This window comes from Agelaius phoeniceus, chromosome 11 (genome assembly GCF_051311805.1).
Source record: "Agelaius phoeniceus isolate bAgePho1 chromosome 11, bAgePho1.hap1, whole genome shotgun sequence".
Classification (NCBI taxonomy): Eukaryota; Metazoa; Chordata; class Aves; order Passeriformes; family Icteridae; genus Agelaius; species Agelaius phoeniceus.
Window position 1 is genome coordinate 21,942,182 of NC_135275.1, and position 17,355 is coordinate 21,959,536.

At 48.7% G+C, this 17,355-nt stretch overlaps 1 protein-coding gene across 1 annotated transcript in view; it reads left to right on the plus strand.

Moving 5' to 3' along the window:
• ITPR1 (inositol 1,4,5-trisphosphate receptor type 1) overlaps positions 1 to 17,355 on the plus strand; it is a 161,515-nt gene that overhangs the window by 96,364 nt on the left and 47,796 nt on the right. The window contains exons 40-43 of the mRNA XM_054639984.2: positions 3,394 to 3,429; positions 4,924 to 4,974; positions 8,268 to 8,400; positions 10,055 to 10,245. Coding sequence (XP_054495959.1) covers positions 3,394 to 3,429; positions 4,924 to 4,974; positions 8,268 to 8,400; positions 10,055 to 10,245 — 411 coding nt within the window. The remainder of the gene's footprint in view (positions 1 to 3,393; positions 3,430 to 4,923; positions 4,975 to 8,267; positions 8,401 to 10,054; positions 10,246 to 17,355) is intronic.

Sequence of the window (17,355 nt, forward strand, 5' to 3'; positions counted from 1 at the left end):
AACCTGGCTATCAAAAGCTTAATGTGCAATTTGGCTGAATTTGCAGTTGTGTTTTCCCTTTTTATTTCCTCCTCTCTGCCAAATGTCTCCCCCTGCCACCCCAGTAATGAGATGCCATATGCGTGGAGTTGGGTCAGTTCCTGAATTCACAGATTTTGGGACCAGAAGGGACCTCTCAGTGATTGAACCTGAGTTCCTGCACAGCCCAGGGCATCCCACTCCTCACCACTGTCTGTCCACAGAGCCAAATCCATGGAGCTGGGCTCAGCTTCCGCAGAGTGCTCAGTGTTGAGCTCGGGGACCTCCCAGGACAGGAGACAGGAATGTTTGGAGAGGTCTGCAGGAATTGTGTGGAGGTTTGGAAAATGTCATCAGTTCAGCAGTCAGGTTTGTCACCTCTCAGTCCTTTGGACTCTGGAGCAGCCTGAAGTGTAGGTGCTTGGAATTGTGCTGGTTTGTCCATTATTTTGTCAAAATTCCAAAGTCTGGTCAGGCCGAAGAGAAAAGGACCAGGTTTTTGAATGGTGTTTTTGTGGCCACACAAATGTGAGTTTCCTGATCAGATTATTTCCCTCTCATTAATTACAATGTGAGATGTTTCCCAGCCTGTTTTGCTGAAGCCACTCTCTGGAGCAGCCCCAGTCTGTGAACTGGAATCTCCACCAGCCTCCTAAATGCACTTCAGGCCTTTTCACTCCTCGGTGGTCTGGGTGTTCACTGCATAGTTGGGTAAAAAAAGTGGAGAAAAGCAATTCTGATGCTCCAAACTTGAATGAAAATCATTCTGCTTTTCCTCAAACCTTTTCTACTCTATCACAGCAGTAGTTTGAATTTTCTCTGAAGGAAAGATTAAGCAGCTTCCATTGTGGTTGCTATTTTGAAAGCAAACGAGACTAAAACTTTGAAGAATTGCTCCGAACTGCAAAGGAAAAGGGTGGAAAGCTCATCTGTATCTCAGACATTGAATTCAGCCTGGAGCTGTCACGTGCTCTGGTGGTTTTTGAGGGCCATACATCCCCTCTTGAGTCAGACAGTCTGTTCTGGGAAGCACACGTGGCCTGTGCTGGGGAAGTGGATGCTGGAAGCTCTGCGGTCACCAGAGGGTCAGGGATTGTGCATCCCTCTCATGCCTCATGAGGAGTGCTTTATTGGCCAGCCTTGGGGGAGTGCAAACTTCAAAGGAAGAGAGAGGGTTTTGCTCAGCAAGTTGAAAGGACCTTTCCCTCCTGCCCGTAAAAAGCGCAGATGTTGGCCTCTGACCTGGCCACCCACTGGGTTCCAGTTTAAAAGCTGTCCACTGTGTCCTGCTCATCACTGCCTGTGTTTGGTACCCCACAAACCTGCCCCCCAAACCATCCCTTTCTTATAGCTGCAGAGCTGAAATATAGGGAGGCACAAGGGATCTTGAAACATGACTGCTTTGGGCTGCTCTCCCACCCTGTTCAATCCTTGTAAAGCATAAGGTGATATTTTGCTGTTGCAGCACACACAGGAGAGTGCAAAGTGTAGCACAGCAACAAGAGCTCAATAATTCTTTGCTATTTGACCCCATTTTGACTCAAAGAATAGCAGTTTCAGGATTTGGAGTTTATATTCTTACTGGAAGATGGCTGAGGGCTGTGCTGCTGTGGGTGATCCCTGTGGGCATTGCCCAGGGCAGTGGTTTTGCTGCCAGGTCAGTGTGTGGGGCTGGCTCTGACGTGCTGGCTGTGCCACAGAGGAATTTGTGAGCTGGAATTTGTAATTTTAGCTTGAGAAGGAGCAAACTATCAATTTTATGTGATTCTTCATCTGTGCTTTTGGGCATTTCAGCCCCAAAATGTAAATGTATGTTTGGTTGAAATGGGGTCGAGGTATCAGCCCAGAAATCCCAGAATGGGTTGGGTTGGGAGGCACCTTAAAGCTCATCCAGCGCCACCCCTGCCATGGCAGGGACACCTTCCACTGTCCCAGGCTGCTCAGAGCTCCATCCAGCCCGGCCTTGGACACTTGAAGGGCAGGAAAATTCACAGTTTCTCTGGGAAACCTGTACCAGTGCCCAGAAGGAAACTTTTGTTTGGAATCCCGAGTCCAGCAGTCATGTCCACTTGACCTGTGAGCTTCAGTCTCCCTCCCCAGGAGGAAGGGAGCTCATTTCCCCTGCAGGGAACAGGCCTGTTTTCCTTGCTGCTGTTGGCTCAGGGGAAGGCAGGGATGTTTCCTGTGCCCCAGGCAGGCTGAGCAGTGGGACAATGTGCCCAGGCTGTGGGGCTGCAGCCTGGGAGCAGGGCAGGGCAGCACGGTGTGTTCCTCTGCAGGAACCTGATGCTTCCTGTTCCCTCCTGCTCCTCTGGGTCAAACCCTGCCTGCTTCCACTTGGCCACACAAGGGGTCAGCATGCTTGAGACGTGTCCAGGAGCGGTGACAATGCAAGGAAGCCACCGCCAAAGGCCATGGGAGCTGGCCAGGAGCAGAGTCCCTTAGGAGGAGAATGGAGAAGGGTCTTTTTCCTGGCCAAGGAGTCCCTGCAGGGGAAGTGCTCGCTCCTGGGGCTCCTTCCTGGGAAGTGGAGTCTCATTTTTCCTCCTGCTGCATCTGTGGCCTCCCTCTGGGGCTCCCCAGGCTGCAGCAGGTGCTGGGCTGCTCTCCCAGTCTGTGCTCCCTTGGTCTGTCCATCCCTGTGGCACGCTTGGCCAGGAATGCTGGCTCAGGTTGGGGTTACAGGATTGTGAGGGTGTTATTTCCTGGTGTCTGCTCCTGAGAATTACAGCAATTTCCCCACAATTAATTCAGCAGTTGAGTTTGAATGTTCAGTTCTCTGTTGTGTGTCTGTGCTTGACTAGATAAAAGTTACTTGTCTTCATCTGTTTCAGTTGAAGATCAGCATTTTAAATTTGAAAAGCTGTCACCATTCAGGCCCTTATTTCGTTGCTCCTGTTTGGTGCTGTGTTGTGTATCTTTTATCTTGAGCAAAGTATGTTTAGAGATGAGAATCCACAGAACACCTTTTTTTCAGCTAAAATTATCAGGCTGCTCCCTTTGTGATATGCAGCCCTGGCTTCCTCCTCCTCCCCACTGGGGTGGATGTGCAGCATTCCAGTGACAGATCCTGGGGGTGTGGTCCCCAAAAGTGCTCTGGGCACCTGCAACTTCATTTTTTTGCTTGTGCCTCTGAGTTCATGCAAAGCAGTTTGGGATGTTCAAAGGATACCTGCAAAATTTGCCAAATGTGGCCCTTTTGGAGCAGGGTGGGAGAGTGTAGCCAGTAATTACAGCCACAGTTCATTTGTGATGATTCAGCTGAAGTCAAGTGCTTTGCCAGCTCCCTTCCCCTCACTGTTGCCCACTGGATTGCTGTTGGGATGGAAGATTCTGGAGGAATGACTAATTTTTCTGCATTTTACTTTCAACTAGCTGCCGCAAGCCCCAGAAACGGAGAGCCCTGTAGAGGTGTGTCAGCCACCTATATTTGTACAGTGCACAAATATTGGTGTTTCACTAGTCCTAGTGGAGTGTCTTGTTGGTAAAAACCCCTGTGAAATGTGTGTTCCTGCCTGGTGTTAGACAGTGGAAATAAGTAGATTTGTAAAAGTGCCTTAATCCAGTACAGCATCAGTGTGGTAGTGTGAAAATATAAAAAATTTTGTAAAGTAATCCTAAGTGTGTTCCTTTCAGCCATTTCCTTTTTTCTTTAAGGGTGGGAAAAGTCTCCTCTCAAATTTTCCTACATTGGCAAAATGAGACTTCATTTTGGCCCCTAATGCAGAATTTGGTTTTCCCTTTGCCTCACATACTTAAAAACTTCAATACTTTAAGGAAAGGGAAGTTCTTAGTAGAAGCTTCATAACTCCAGAGCAATTGATGTCCCATTTAAAATGCCCCAGTGGACAAACTCAGGATCACTGCACATTGTCAAGGCCACTGGTTCTAAGGGAATTGGATATGTGGAACCATTTCCTTTATGTCCATAAAGCAGATTATTTGCCAAAAAGAAGGCAGGAAAATTTATCAAATCTTAAATTCCTTTGAAATTCATGGGACATCCAGACATGGCATTAGTAGATTGTACAACTGAGTGCCAAATCAGTGCCAATCTAAATGAAACAACATGAAAGCCTAAATCTGGGAGAGTGTTGATTCTCTGAGCTGTGAAGTTTTTATAAATGTGAGATGGTGTAGAAAAAGAAGTGTTTGTGATGGTTTAGGCCTTTGTATTTGTAAATTTTGTGAAATAGTATTTAAATGTAACCTGAAACTCTGAGTGGTCATCAAATGGATTTGAGATGTCTGGGAGATGGCTCCTGGTTTCTGATGGGTCCCTGTACAGAGCTGTTATTCTACACCTTTGGAGATGCCTTAAAGCAGCAAAACCATAACGTGCTTCAGCTTTGCAAAGTGGAAGTTGCATTCCTGGAAATGAATTTCTCAAGTGAGAGGGGTTTGATTTGGAGATGTGCCTGTGCCGAGGGGCAGCTCAGTGGCTCCCCACTGCCATCCTGGCCATGGGGAGGGAGCCCCCAGGCTGGGCCAGAAGCCCTCCCCAGTCTCAAATGAGTTTCAGTGACCACAGTGGGATGTGCTGGGGTCCCTCACCCCCAGAGTGTGTGTCCAGGGGGCTGGGGGTGCTCTGTGTGTCTGTGCATGGGCATGCGTGGGCTGAGCCCCCAGAGCTGTGTGGAGCTTTGTGGAGCTGTGACACCAGGCAGAGCCGTGTTTCCTGAGCACTGCTGCCACTCCTGCATGCCAGGGGGTGTGTGAGGGTGGCAGAGCAGAGGGGTCAGGGCTGCCAGAGGGCAGGTGTCCTGTTCTGGTGCTTTGTCAGTCCATCTCCCTCATCTCCCCCCTCGCATCCAGCTGTGACTCCCCCAGTATTCCCATGAGTGCCAAGGTGTTGGTCTCTCTTGAGTGTTGTTCTGCTTTAAAATGAACTTTCTGCACGTGCAGCAGGAGCTTGATCAAACTCTACCCCAGAGGCAACTGGAGGATCATAGAAGGGTATGTACAGCAGTCGAGCACATTCAGAACTCATCTCTCCCTTTCCCCTGTGAACAGTGAAGCCTAAGTCATGTAAGAAACTTGTGTGGTTAAATGCTGGCTGGAAAATCCAAAAAATGAGCCTATGGACAGAGTGAGGTGCTGCAGCCCCTTCTCTGGGTTACATGGAAGGGGAATGAGTGCTTGGCTGTTCTGAATTGAGCTCAGGTCCTGGTCTGGTCCATTGCCACTGTCAGAACCTTCCCTGTGGGTGCTGATCACTCTGCTGTGCAGTGACATCCATCAGTGCTGCTGGAGCTGGCTCCTCTGGCCACACCACCCCTTTCTAGCCAGCCAAGCTGCAAAATCAGCATCGTTGGTCCCTTTCTCCATTTCTTTTGCTCTTGTAGCTGGGAGCACAACAGCAACAACTTATAACTGCTTCACTCTAAAACATGAAAGATGCTCTGTTTTAAAGCTTCTAACAAGTTTCTGATATCACTTGGAGTTGTGTGTTGCATCTGCATTGCTGATGCAGGTACAGTGATGTTTCTGTGTGACTTACCCTTACTTTACCTGGTGTGAATGCAGATGAAACTGGATGCTGCTGGGTTTTTCCCTAGGTACCATATTTGATTTTTCTGGTTAGTGCCAAACATCTGATATTTGTTTGCACACTGCCCTCGTCAAAGTGGTGCACAGCACTAACAGGATGGTTAAAGAACTGTTCTGGAGCCAAGCATTGCAGCTGAATTAATTGGAACATTTCTTAAATACCACTTATTTTTTCTCCCTTCTGCTCTGATCACGTACTCATATTTTGTTAGCTGATACCATGGGTTTGGATAAATTTGTAGGAACCAAAGCTTTTCTTTCCAGTTAGAGTTTGAAATGCTGGTGACTGTATTGCCAGGCCTGGATCAGCACACTCTAACTAGAAACAACTGCTTGATACTTGTTCCTGCTGTATTTTTGGGTGATTTGCCTTGTTTTGGATACACAACACCTACAGACACCAGAGGTGCCTGTCCTGCTCAAGTCTCCACTCACCCCAACTATTTTGACCATGGAATAGAAGTCACCTCCTGCTCCACAAGGGGCCAAAAGGAGAATTTGGGGGCAGCTCCAAGAGCTTTAGTTGCCCTCCTGAATTGAGGCAAGGTGGAGTTTGCTGAGCAGCTGTTCTCGAGGCTGGATATGTGTTATCTTTGTAATAAGTAGTAAAAATCCCTGGTTTAAATGCCATTTGACAGGATGACTGCCAGTTAGTTCAACAGAGGAGGAAGAAGGTGCTGTGAGAGCTCCCTTGTAGCCATTTGTGTCCTAGGGCCCATCTGGGTGTCAAGCTGCCTTTCCAATCAGTGCACATGTCCAAGGCAGGTGTAGTTCAGGGGGTTTTTTGTCTGGCTTGGCCTTGTTCTGTCACACAGCCTCCCTCACCTGCCAGGCTGGGAGCAGGGAGGTGGGTAAAGCCCTGCCTCGTGCACTGAGCACTCTGATGTCGCTGTCAGGCGCAGGAGCTGCTCCAGGACAGCGTTTGCTGGAGCTCCTGAGCTGTCTCTTGCCTCTGCCACGTGTTCACTCTTTGGCCCAAGCAGTGATGGGAAGCGTGTGCCCCTTGGAGAAGTGCTCATCTCCTCCTGCTGTTGCTTCCACAGGAGTTTTCCTTTTTTCTGCTGTTTGGGAGCTTTTGGAAGCAGCTGGTTGGAACACTGACTTTGTGTTTATTTTGCATCCTGTTCCCTGACACTTGCTCCCTCCCCATCTAATCCCATGAAATGCAGCTCCTGGGCTGCAGTTTTCACACTGAGAATCCCCAGGAACCATTTCTAAGCTGCTGGATTGTGGTGACAGGGTGGCAGTGGGAGCCCTGACCTGAGCCCCAGCCCTGTGGGGAGGGCAGAGATCCCTCACCAGCTCAGGCATGTGTTGGGCTTCTCCCTGTGGAAGTGATTTCTGAAATTTGATAAATAACTTGATTATTATCAGACAGGCTTTTGTCTTTTTTTCTTTTGGGGTAAAAGGATCTCTTGAAGTGACTTTTTTGAGTGCCAGCTGTGTATAAAATCAGTGGGACTGCAGCAGGGCTGGAGTTCTGTACAAGCCAATTAATGCCCATTTATGTCGTTCCATTTACTTGTGTTTTAAAGGCCTCCTGTGAAATTTTAAAGAGTAAGACTTCACTTTTATGATAGCTAATGTATTAAATGACATCTTGAATCTATAGTCAGACAACCAATTTCATTTGAAATACAACTGAAAATCAATAAATCAGTGACAAGCACTTTTTGTCAATGGAACTAAAGATAAGATGCTTTAGTTCATTGGAAATATTTTTAATATAAAATTATTTTTGGCTAAATTTTTAATTTTTTTTTTTTTCTGACTCCCCAGAAAAGCCCTTCCCTCCCTTCTGCAGCTCTGTCCTGGGATGGTGCTGCTGTAACCACACTGCCATTAGCAGGGCAGGAGCTCCCAGATTGACAACAATCCTTACAAAAATCCCTTAATCCCTGTGCAGCGTTTGTGTGCTGGCAGTGCCTCCAGCTTTGTCCAGCTCCCCGAATCCCAGGGAATTCCTGTGGAGGCTGCAGTGGCAGCACTGGGGTGACTGGAGGTGTTGGATCTCCGCTGGCTCGTGCTGGGGCTGTGCCGGAGCTCTGGGAGCTCCAGGATTTGGGGTTGTGTGAGGTCCTGCCCTGTGCTGGGCTGGGTGCTGGGGTGGGAGGGATGGTGTGACTCGGGCAGCTGCCAGCAGGGAACAAAGAGCCGGGATCCAGCGGGATCGCTCGGGTTTCCGCTCGCAGCTGATGGGTCCTGTCAGCTGCTGGTGGAAGGACAGCGGAGCACAGCCCTGCAGGAGCTGGTGTGAGGAGATTAAACTGTTCCTTAAAACCATTTCTGGTGTTCCTCTAATCCACCTCTTGATTTTGTGTCGGTGCTGTACAGATGCCACTCCTTTGCGTTTAAGACCGAGACAATAAAACTTAATTAAAATGAAACTCTCGGAAAATTAAATCTGTCTAGAAAGCTGTACACAAAACCTGAAGTGCAGCTGTCTCTGTGATGCATGGGGGAACCCATAATCTTATTGAGCCCCATGAGACCCCTCCAGTGTCCCAGCCTGCCCCAGCACATCAGGAGCTGCTGGGTGGATTTCTCCAACTCTCCAGGGTTTCATTCCCCCTCCCTCAGCACGAGAAGGGTACTGGTTATCAGCAGTTAACTAACTGGGTAACTGCTGCCAATGAACACGTGTGGTTGGCCTGTTCGTGGAGCTGCCATGGTGATTTCCTTGTGCTCTTTGCCTGCAGGGCGAGGCCCTGAGGCAGGTTTTGGTGAACCGCTACTACGGCACGGTGCGCGCGGCCGGCCGGCGCGAGAGCCTCACCGCCTTCGGCAACGGGCCCCTGGCTGCCAGCGGCCCCGGCAAGGCTGCCACGGCAGGTAGGACACGCTCTGCTCCTCCCTGCCTGCCTCCCCAGGGCATCTGCCTCCGTCCCTCGCTGGGATCTGGGTGGTGGCGTTCACAGGGGTCCCAGAATGAGGGAATCTTGGAGTCTCTGCTGCTCAGAGTGACTTCGAGATAAGTTGGAAAGTCTCTTTTTCCAGCCTGGTGCTCAAAGAAGGAGTCAGAGCTCTTCATTTCTCTGTCTCAAGGTTGTTTATTGTATCTTATCTATAAAATTCTTTGTCCTGTCCAGCTGAGGTCCGCTCAGCAGGACAGTCAGAGGCACTCTGCCTGACCCTGGGGTGATGTTATCTTCTTATACTAAAAACTAAATGTACAATATTTACAATGACTTCCCAATACCCATCACCTGTGTTAGACAGTGAGCTTCTACTCTAAACCAATCTAAAAGTGCCAACATCACAGCTGAAGATGGAGGCCAAGAAGAAGAAGGAGGAGAAAGACTGGACACGCTCACATTCCTCCATCTTGCCCCTTGAACCCCCATTCTAAAAACCCCAAAAAATCTATTTTTCACCCTGTGATAAATTCACTATCATTCTACTTAAACTTCCGTGGCTTGTAGTTCTTCATATAAGGTTGGTAATTGTTTTTCCTAAGGGCTAAATCAAAGGCACAGGGGTCTTGGGCTCTGTGCCAAGGTCTCTGAGCCCCCTGGGCAGGGGCTCAAGTCTTCTAGGGCAGCCAGAGGAATTTCTTGGGTTCCCACAGGGAAGGGATGAGAATCTCGACTCCATGTTTCAGAAGGCTAATTTGTTATTTTATTATATATTAAAAGAAAATTATATATTAAAACTACGCTAAAAGAATAGAAGAAAGGATTTCATCAGAAGGCTAGCAAGGAAAGAAAAAGGAATGATAATAAAATCTTGTGACTGATCAGAGAGTCCAAGACAGCTGGACTGTGATTGACCATTAATTTAAAACAACCACATGAGACCAGTCAAAGATGCACCTGTTGCATTCCACAGCAGCAGATAACCATTGTTTCTCTTTTCCTCTGAGGCTTCTCAGGAGAAAAGATCCTAGCAAAAGGATTTTTCCTAAAATCTAATTGTGACAGATGTGTGTTCCTGACCAGTCAGCACCCTATGGCTCAAATCGGGTTGTTTTCCCTCATGGTCTTGTCTATGAGCTCCCAAAGAAAGTAAAACTGTCCATGTGGGTGACTGCACTTGGGAGCAAATCTAGCAGACAGAGCTCTCTGTGCTTTTCAGTGACTGCCTTGGGTTGGCTTGATGTTTGTGACATTGCTTTGAATAAACGTACTTAGAAATCCTGATCAATTTAATATTTGCAGTAATATCTAGGAAATGTGCCCATCAGGATGTCAGATTATGAACCATTTCTGAAAGAAAACCATTTCATGGTATTGCAGAGATGGTGGGGTAGGATGGGCAAAAATTCCATTTGAAGCCAGTTGTACAGTGAAATTTATTTAATTTGGTGCTGTTGCTAAAAAGTCACTGATAGAATCACAGAATGGCTTGGGTTGAAAGGGACTTTAAAACTCATCCTGCCATGAGCAGGGACCCCTTCCACTATCTCAGGTTGCTCCAAGCCCTGTCCCCCTGGCCTTGCCACCCCCATGGGGGCAGTGCCAACCTGTTTGTCCTGGTCACTCTACAGGAGGAAGCTCTGGGTCGAGCTCCATGAGCCGAGGGGAGATGAGCCTGGCAGATGTGCAGTGCCACCTGGATAAAGAGGGTGCTTCCAACCTGGTCATAGATCTCATCATGAATGCCACCAGTGACAGAGTCTTCCACGAGAGCATCCTGCTGGCCATTGCCCTGCTGGAAGGTGGGAACACCACGATACAGGTAGGGAAATGGAAAACTCCATCTTGTGACTGAGCCCTGTCAGGAAGGGAAATGTTTTTATGAAATCCAGGAAATTTGAGAGGGTCAAGGAGGCGGGAGGGGAAATTATCTGAATGATCTTTGACCTGTAATTAAGGGAAATATTAATGTCTGCCATGCGAAAGTGAACTTATTGAATGTTTGCACGGGCACTGAGTACATGAGGTGTTTTCCCAGGGCAGTATAGAGGAATGTGTAATAAAATGGGTTTGTAGATAAGTTACTGACTGCTCTTACAAGTAACTTAAGTAACTGGAACGTGCTCAGAGACTTTTACAATGAGCTGTTTAATTTCAGACTGGAATTTGACATAAGGGTTTGGTAAACTCCAGACCACCACCATTCTCCAGCAATCTCAATCTGTTCTTCCTTTCTGTGTTTTCAATAAGGATTAGATTCCCCTAAAAGAAGAGGTGTGGATTAATGAACACACACCAGCGAGCTCTTACCTTCTTCCAAACAGAAAGGAAAACCTTATTACAGCAGAACTTGCTTACAAAGATGATGGAATCTGTGATATCTTATTTGTTTAGCTCTGCACGTGTTGTGCTTGCAGTCTGCCTGTGGGGCTGAGTCCTGACCAGTTGTAACTGATTATTGTGGGTGGAACACACTCTAGATCCCTACAGCAGCACCTCCTGTGTCCATGCAAACTTCCCCTGAGAGAGCAGGGAATGTCTCTGGGCTCCTTCACTCTGTCTCTGTAATCAGTGCCCTCATTAATCCCCTGTGTATAAGCTCTGGAATGAAACTTCTTTGCAATGGATAAAGTGGGAACTGAGTGTTGAAAATCCTGTGTCACCTTAAACTGCAATGACAGGATTAACATTCCTGGGGGACACTCACTCCTTTAAATTTCCTGCTCTTCTCTAATGTAAAGGAAGCTGAGCTTTCATCCTTGCAGCTCTCAGGGAGCCTCAGGTAACCTCTCACTGTCATGCTGGAAGGAAAAACAAACTGCACCAGCCTGAGGTGGAGAGATCCTTTGCTTGTGCTGGACCTCAGTGCTAGAGGATTGGGCAGAGTCACTTGCACAGTGCACAAATCCATGTTGGAAGCAGACTCCTTAGCTCACCCACTGCAAACCAACAGGAAAGTCTGCAGTGCCTTTCCAAAGATGCCTTTTTGCCCAAAAGGGAGGCAGTTCAGTTTGCATTTGCTGCCTGTGAGCAGGAGCTGGCAGGCTGTGGAATAACCCAGTGGTCAGGAGTGATGGATGGCTCTCAGGGCAGTGGCACTTCCACCCCACACTGTGCACTGCTGCCAGCTCCTGCTGCACTCCAGCCTCTACAAACATGCTTCCAGAGCCTAGAGTGGCTGTTTTCCATCCTTTCCCAGTTAGGAATAAGCACAGCCAGCAGTCCCTGGGTGCGTGCTCCAGCAGGATGGGCTGGGAGGGGGCTCTGCTGGAGTGTGGGCTGCTTTAAAGTACAGAATGTTTTAGGAACCAAATGACTTGTGATGCCTACAGCTAATGCTGTGAGCTCTGAGGGCTCGGACACACCCAGCAGCTCTTACTCATGCATGCAAAGCACGAATGGGATGTTATTGAAAATATCCCGTGGAGCCATTGGGATGTGCATGTTCCGTGCTGCAACACTCCGTGGACTTGATGGCAAACAGCAAACAAGGAGCATGGTCAGTGCACAGACGTGTTCTGTGCCTTTCCTTCACTCTGGTTAAACTCCTGGTGGTAGGGAGAGAGTTTTCTGGTGCCTTGCAGGGGCTCCAGCACATGGGGGCCCATGGGATGCTGGCAGTGGCAGCTGGGAACAGCACGTCCTCAGCACTCTGAGCTCTCAGGAGGGCTTGAGAGAGCCAAGTCAGGAGAACTCCAGTGGGGAAAACACCAACCACAAAGCTTGACTTGTGGGAGAGCAGCTGGCTCCACACTGGGAATCAAAGCAAAGGTGGAGGCTTGCTCTTTAGTGAAATCATTTGTTCAGGGCTGTATCTCCCAGGGTAGGTAATTGCTGAGGGATGGGATGGCCAGGTTAAACTGGTATCCTGAGACACGGAACTCGTCCCCAAGCTTTGCTGTCCCCACATAGGAAGAATGGCTCCTAATGCAGAGGGCCCTGGTGCAGCCCAGCTGCTCAGGGGAGCTGTGTGGGTACTTGCTCATCTGCAAAGCTGATTGGTTTTGTGCAGCAGCCTGTGGCTGTGACACAGTGAAGATTTACTGAGTGCAGCAAAGTGATGGCCGCCCCTTAGCAGGAATTAATTTCTACAAAACACGCTGCAAAATTTGGCTGCTTATGGAAACGAGATGCACTTGGGAAAATTAACCTGATATTTCCCTTGTGTTTTATCCCAGTCTTTCTCTGGTGTTCCTCGATAAGTTTTGCAGAGTGGGTAGGTAGGGCTTGGCAACCTCTGCAACCTGCAGAGTGGATTTTCTGCAGTTCTTCTGCAATTTCCAGTAAGTGCCAGTGGAAGAGTCATCCCCAGTCTCTGGACTAGTAACTGTGTTCATTTTGCATCAGATGCATTTGTCATTGGGAAAGTTGACCTAGCCAGCTTTGTCTTTGAGGTCTAACAGAGTTTATCTTCATTTAACATTTATTTTTTTGTTATTATTAGCAGCTTTTGATTGATAGTGTTCCAAACAAGTTTGTTCTGCGCTCAGTTTGAATCATTTCTACTGAACTTCAATTGCCTCTATCTACAGGCCTTTGAGAATAGGAAAGTGGTGGGATAGGGGCAGGTTATGTAAAAAAGGCTCTTTGGCAGCAAAGCCAGAAATGTGTCACCCCTGCACGGCATTTTCCTAACTCCAGGTTTTCACACGGGAAATTGATTCCGCCTGGAGTGCAGCAGAAGGTTTGTACCAACACACAGGAGCTTGCACATGATGATTGTAATATGGTTAATAATGGGAGTTCCCAGGTAACTCCCATGAGCTTCAGTGGGAGAGCAGATCCCCATGATGCTGGGAAGGGATAACTGCAATAGGTGTTGCTGTTTCATTAGGTGCAGGCAGGGCCAGTATTAAGGGTAGGCAAAGTAGGTGGTTGCCAACTCCAGCAGAAAAGCAAATCTCGAAACGTTCCTTATTGTAATTGGTAGGAGGGATTTTTATTGTATTGTTAAGAAAATGAATGTGGGGGAGAAGCAGGACAAGAGAAAAGGCTCCTGGTTCACCTCAGGAAGGAGGCTGAGCTGGTGGTGTGTGGCACCCGGGATCCCACGCTGCTCCGTGTTTTGCTGCAGGGGTGAATGTGAATGTGGCAAATTAGCTCTTCTGGGAAGGTCTTTGCCCGCTTCCAGCTCTCTGGGTGGAAACTTTCTGGGCTTTAGCTTTTGGAATTCACTTGGAAACGCTGTCAGGTTCTTTGGGAGCAGGATGGTGGTGACCTTGTGGTGGCTGTCACTCCGGCTCAGCAGGAGCCCTGGGTTTCAGTGGGAAGCCTGCCCTCGTTTGCACAGAGACAGAAGCAGAGGTGGAACCACGGGGTCAGCACCAGACAACAAATTAACTTGACAAATGCTGCGACTCACTGAGCTGCAAATTACATCAACCCCTTTATTAATTTATATAACCCTGAGCATCCCCCTGGGGAGCGCTGGCTCAGCGCTTCTGAGCAGCCCTGGGGGTGCCCCGTGCTCTGCTCCAGAGGGTGAGGGCTGAGCCTGCCCTGCTCCCTGGTGCCACTGCCTGGCTGCTGTCCTGGTGCTGCCTTGGGCTCCCTTCTCCAGAGCAGGGAATGCTCTGCTGGCTGCTGGTGCTTGTGGGCACTCAGAGCTGCATCTCCTTGGGAAGGGATGAGCGCTCAGTCCCGCCCCACATGCATGGCAGCAGGGCAGGCTCTCTCTGGTACAGCCAGTGAGTGACAGTGCAGGAGATCGCTGAGGACTCGTCCTGCAACGCTCGTCTCTCATCTGCTAAATAAAAATCCCATGTGCTGTTCCTCTGCCTCACCTCCACCGAGTTTCGGCTTTCCTCGGTCGGTGGAAGTTAATGGCAAGTAAAGCCCCTTACATAACACCTCTCCATGGAGACTCTGCTCCCTTAATTAGGGATCTTCTCAAAAGTCAGCCTGCGTGACAAATTACCCACATGCACATGTTGGTGCTTTCAGCAGGGGAAGGTAAAATGAGGTTGATGACATTGGTTGTTGCAGACGGTGTTTAAGCGCTGCCCCAAGGTGACACAATGCACCTCTGTCACTTGAGAGTGGTGGTGCCTCAGTTCCCTTTGTCCACTGCTGTCCCCTAGGTGGGCTGCAGTCACAGAGGATGGGAGTTGGCACACAAGGAAAAGCTGATTTTTTTTTTTCAGAAAGTGGCATTTACTCCTGGCTTTAAGGCACCTGAGCAGAGTTGCTGCTCTTTGCAGAGGATGATGGTGGGATGTGCTGCACAGCTCTGTTCCCCAGCAGCTGAGGATGGGATGAGGAGCAGGGGCCACCCTGGCTCGAGACAGCACCGATGAGCCGCTGGTGGTGGAGAGTTGTGCCTCCATCACAGCATGGCAGGAGTGAATCAGTGCTGTATGCAGTGGTGGCTTGGAGCTCACCGGGGTGTGTGAGGCTCCTTGGAGATGTGACAGCGAAAAAAGCTTCAGGCTTTGAGCTGTTTGAACTCCAGAGCTCTTTGGTTGAGCCTCCCCAGAGGATCCGTGTGCCCTCCCTTGAGTGCCCCTGAGGCTGGAGGCTGTGGCTGTGCTGTCCCCGGAACAGGTGCCGTGGGTACAGGAATCTCAGCAGCCAGCTCCTCAGCAGTCAGGTTTGGTAGGGAATTCTGGACTCACACAACTCTCCCATCCCACCCTGGTCTTGCTCCATACTTGGACTCAGTTGACGTTTCTCAATGTTTCTCCTCATGCGTTGCCACCAGCGAGGAAACTCCACCAGGGTGAATTGTGGTCTCCTTTTCTGTGCCTCCAGCTGTCCAGAGATGATTGATAGTTATTACATAATTGCAGGATTGATGCACAAAAGGAGTTGAATCCAGAGCTGTCCAGTTCTTTGTGTTTCTGGCACTTGGGGGACACAGGGAATCCCAGAGCTGGGCTGTACCAGCCACTGGTGCTGGTCAGCCACAGCCCTTGGGGTTGAGAGAGCAGAGACTTCAAGACAAATTTATGTCTTTGAGCTCATTGTAGCACTGGCTGTGAAATACTGTGACCAAAATGTCCTATTTGGTTGCAGGAACACTTTGTTTCTTTTTTTATGTGGCTGCAACTGCCCTGCAAAATGGGGGGAAAACTCTGCAAAACATTAGAGGAGTACTGGTGGGGTGAGATGTTGGCTTAGTGACACAATAGTGTTTTAATTTGTGGTTTGGACTTCTAAAATCAGATTTATTTATTTATTGCAAGATTTACAGCAGTCATAGATATCAGTGAGCACAGGCAATTGTATATGATGGCAAAGGCTGCAGAGGCAAGAATGTCTTTGGGTCACTAAACTTCTGTAAATAGCGCTTGAAAACTTCTGATCATTGATAAAACAAGTCTTAAATTGTCTGTTTGCTTCTAACAGACAGAATTCTGTGATAGAGGATGGGGTATCTTTTTTTACATTGTTTTAATGGTACCTGTTTAGGAAACCAGTGCACACCCAGCAATCTCTTGGCACATGTTAAACAATCACCTGCCTGTGTCTTTCACTGTTTTAATGTGCTTTTACTCAATATAAAATACAGCATTTAAAAAAAAATCTGATCATGTCATGAACACAACATTAAAAAACCTGTTGATAAGGACCTGCATCATCAACTGTGGGCAGAGATCTTGTCCTTTTCTGAAGGCGCCCTCTCCAGAAGGAAACCTTGTGCAGATCCTGACCTCCTTGACAGTGGAGTTGCTTTCCAGAGAAGGCACAGGCCCTGCAGTAGCCATGAGGAACCTCTGTCCTGATGCTGTACAGCTCCACAGCACGTAAGGATCTGGGGCTGCCAAGCCTGTGGGAGCACACCCATCTTCTCCTCGTATATTTTGATGTTTTTAGCACGGTGAAGTCTCAGTGTTCCTCATCTGTTGGATGCCACCATGTTCAAAACAGCCCAGCCCCCCTGCTAATGCAGTGTGAGGAATCCTTCCTGCAGGGCAGGCTCTGTTTTCATTCAGGGCACTGGGATGCCCAGGTGAGACTGAGGCTGGGTGAGGTGAGATGGTAACGATAGCACCTTGTCTTTGCTCCTGACCTGCAGCTCCTGCTGTTTCCTGAGGTGTGTCTGGGCCATCAGTATTCCTGGAGCAGAGCATCCTCCAGTCTTTTTCCCAAAGAGAAGTTTCCTGCTGGATTCTGAGGTGCCCATGTGTGTGGTTGAGCAGTGTAGGTGGAAAAAAAGGAGAAGAGGCTCTACCTCAGGGTTCAGCTGTGCCTTGGTGGCCTCGTGGTGTTCATGGCTGGGTACCACCTCCTGTGTGGCACTCCTCTCAGCATTCCAGTGGGATCCTGGTCCTGCAAGGAGCGAGCAGGGAGGTAAATCAGGAATTCTCCCAATTCCTCTCCATGGGATCCAGGTCCAACATAAACTTTCAAGATGATCCCTAGCAGGATTAAAGTCCTCCCGGAGCAGGCAGAGGCAAAGCTATTCAGCAAAACAAGGTCATGCTGCCTTTTTTTTGGTAAGCACAGGAATCAACAAAGCACTGTTATATAACTTCTATTTATATCCCACTTGCTCACTAGCTGCAGGCACACAAGAGTAGCTGAGAAGGGAATTTAATGAGCTCTCAGGGCTTGCTCACCTTCCAGAGCGGGTAGGAGCCAGCTTGTTTTTGAAGTGCGTCAGCAAATGAAACTGGTGGTGGGTGGGTGGTTTGGGTAGGTGGACTGACTTGTTGCTATGGTTTTCTTTAATTCCTCTGTCTCTCAAGGAGATCTTACACTTTTTTTTTTTTTCTTTTGGGGAGTCTGCAGACTTCCTTGTTTCTCACACCTACGCAGCACTTGCCGGTTCGGTGGGGAATGGGCTCCATGCTCCTGCTATGGGATATGGGATCCATGCTCCTGCCATGGGATATGGTATCCATGATTCTGCTGTGGGATATGGAATCCATGATTCTGCTGTGGGATATGGAATCCATGATTCTGCTGTGGGATATGGGCTCCTTGTTCC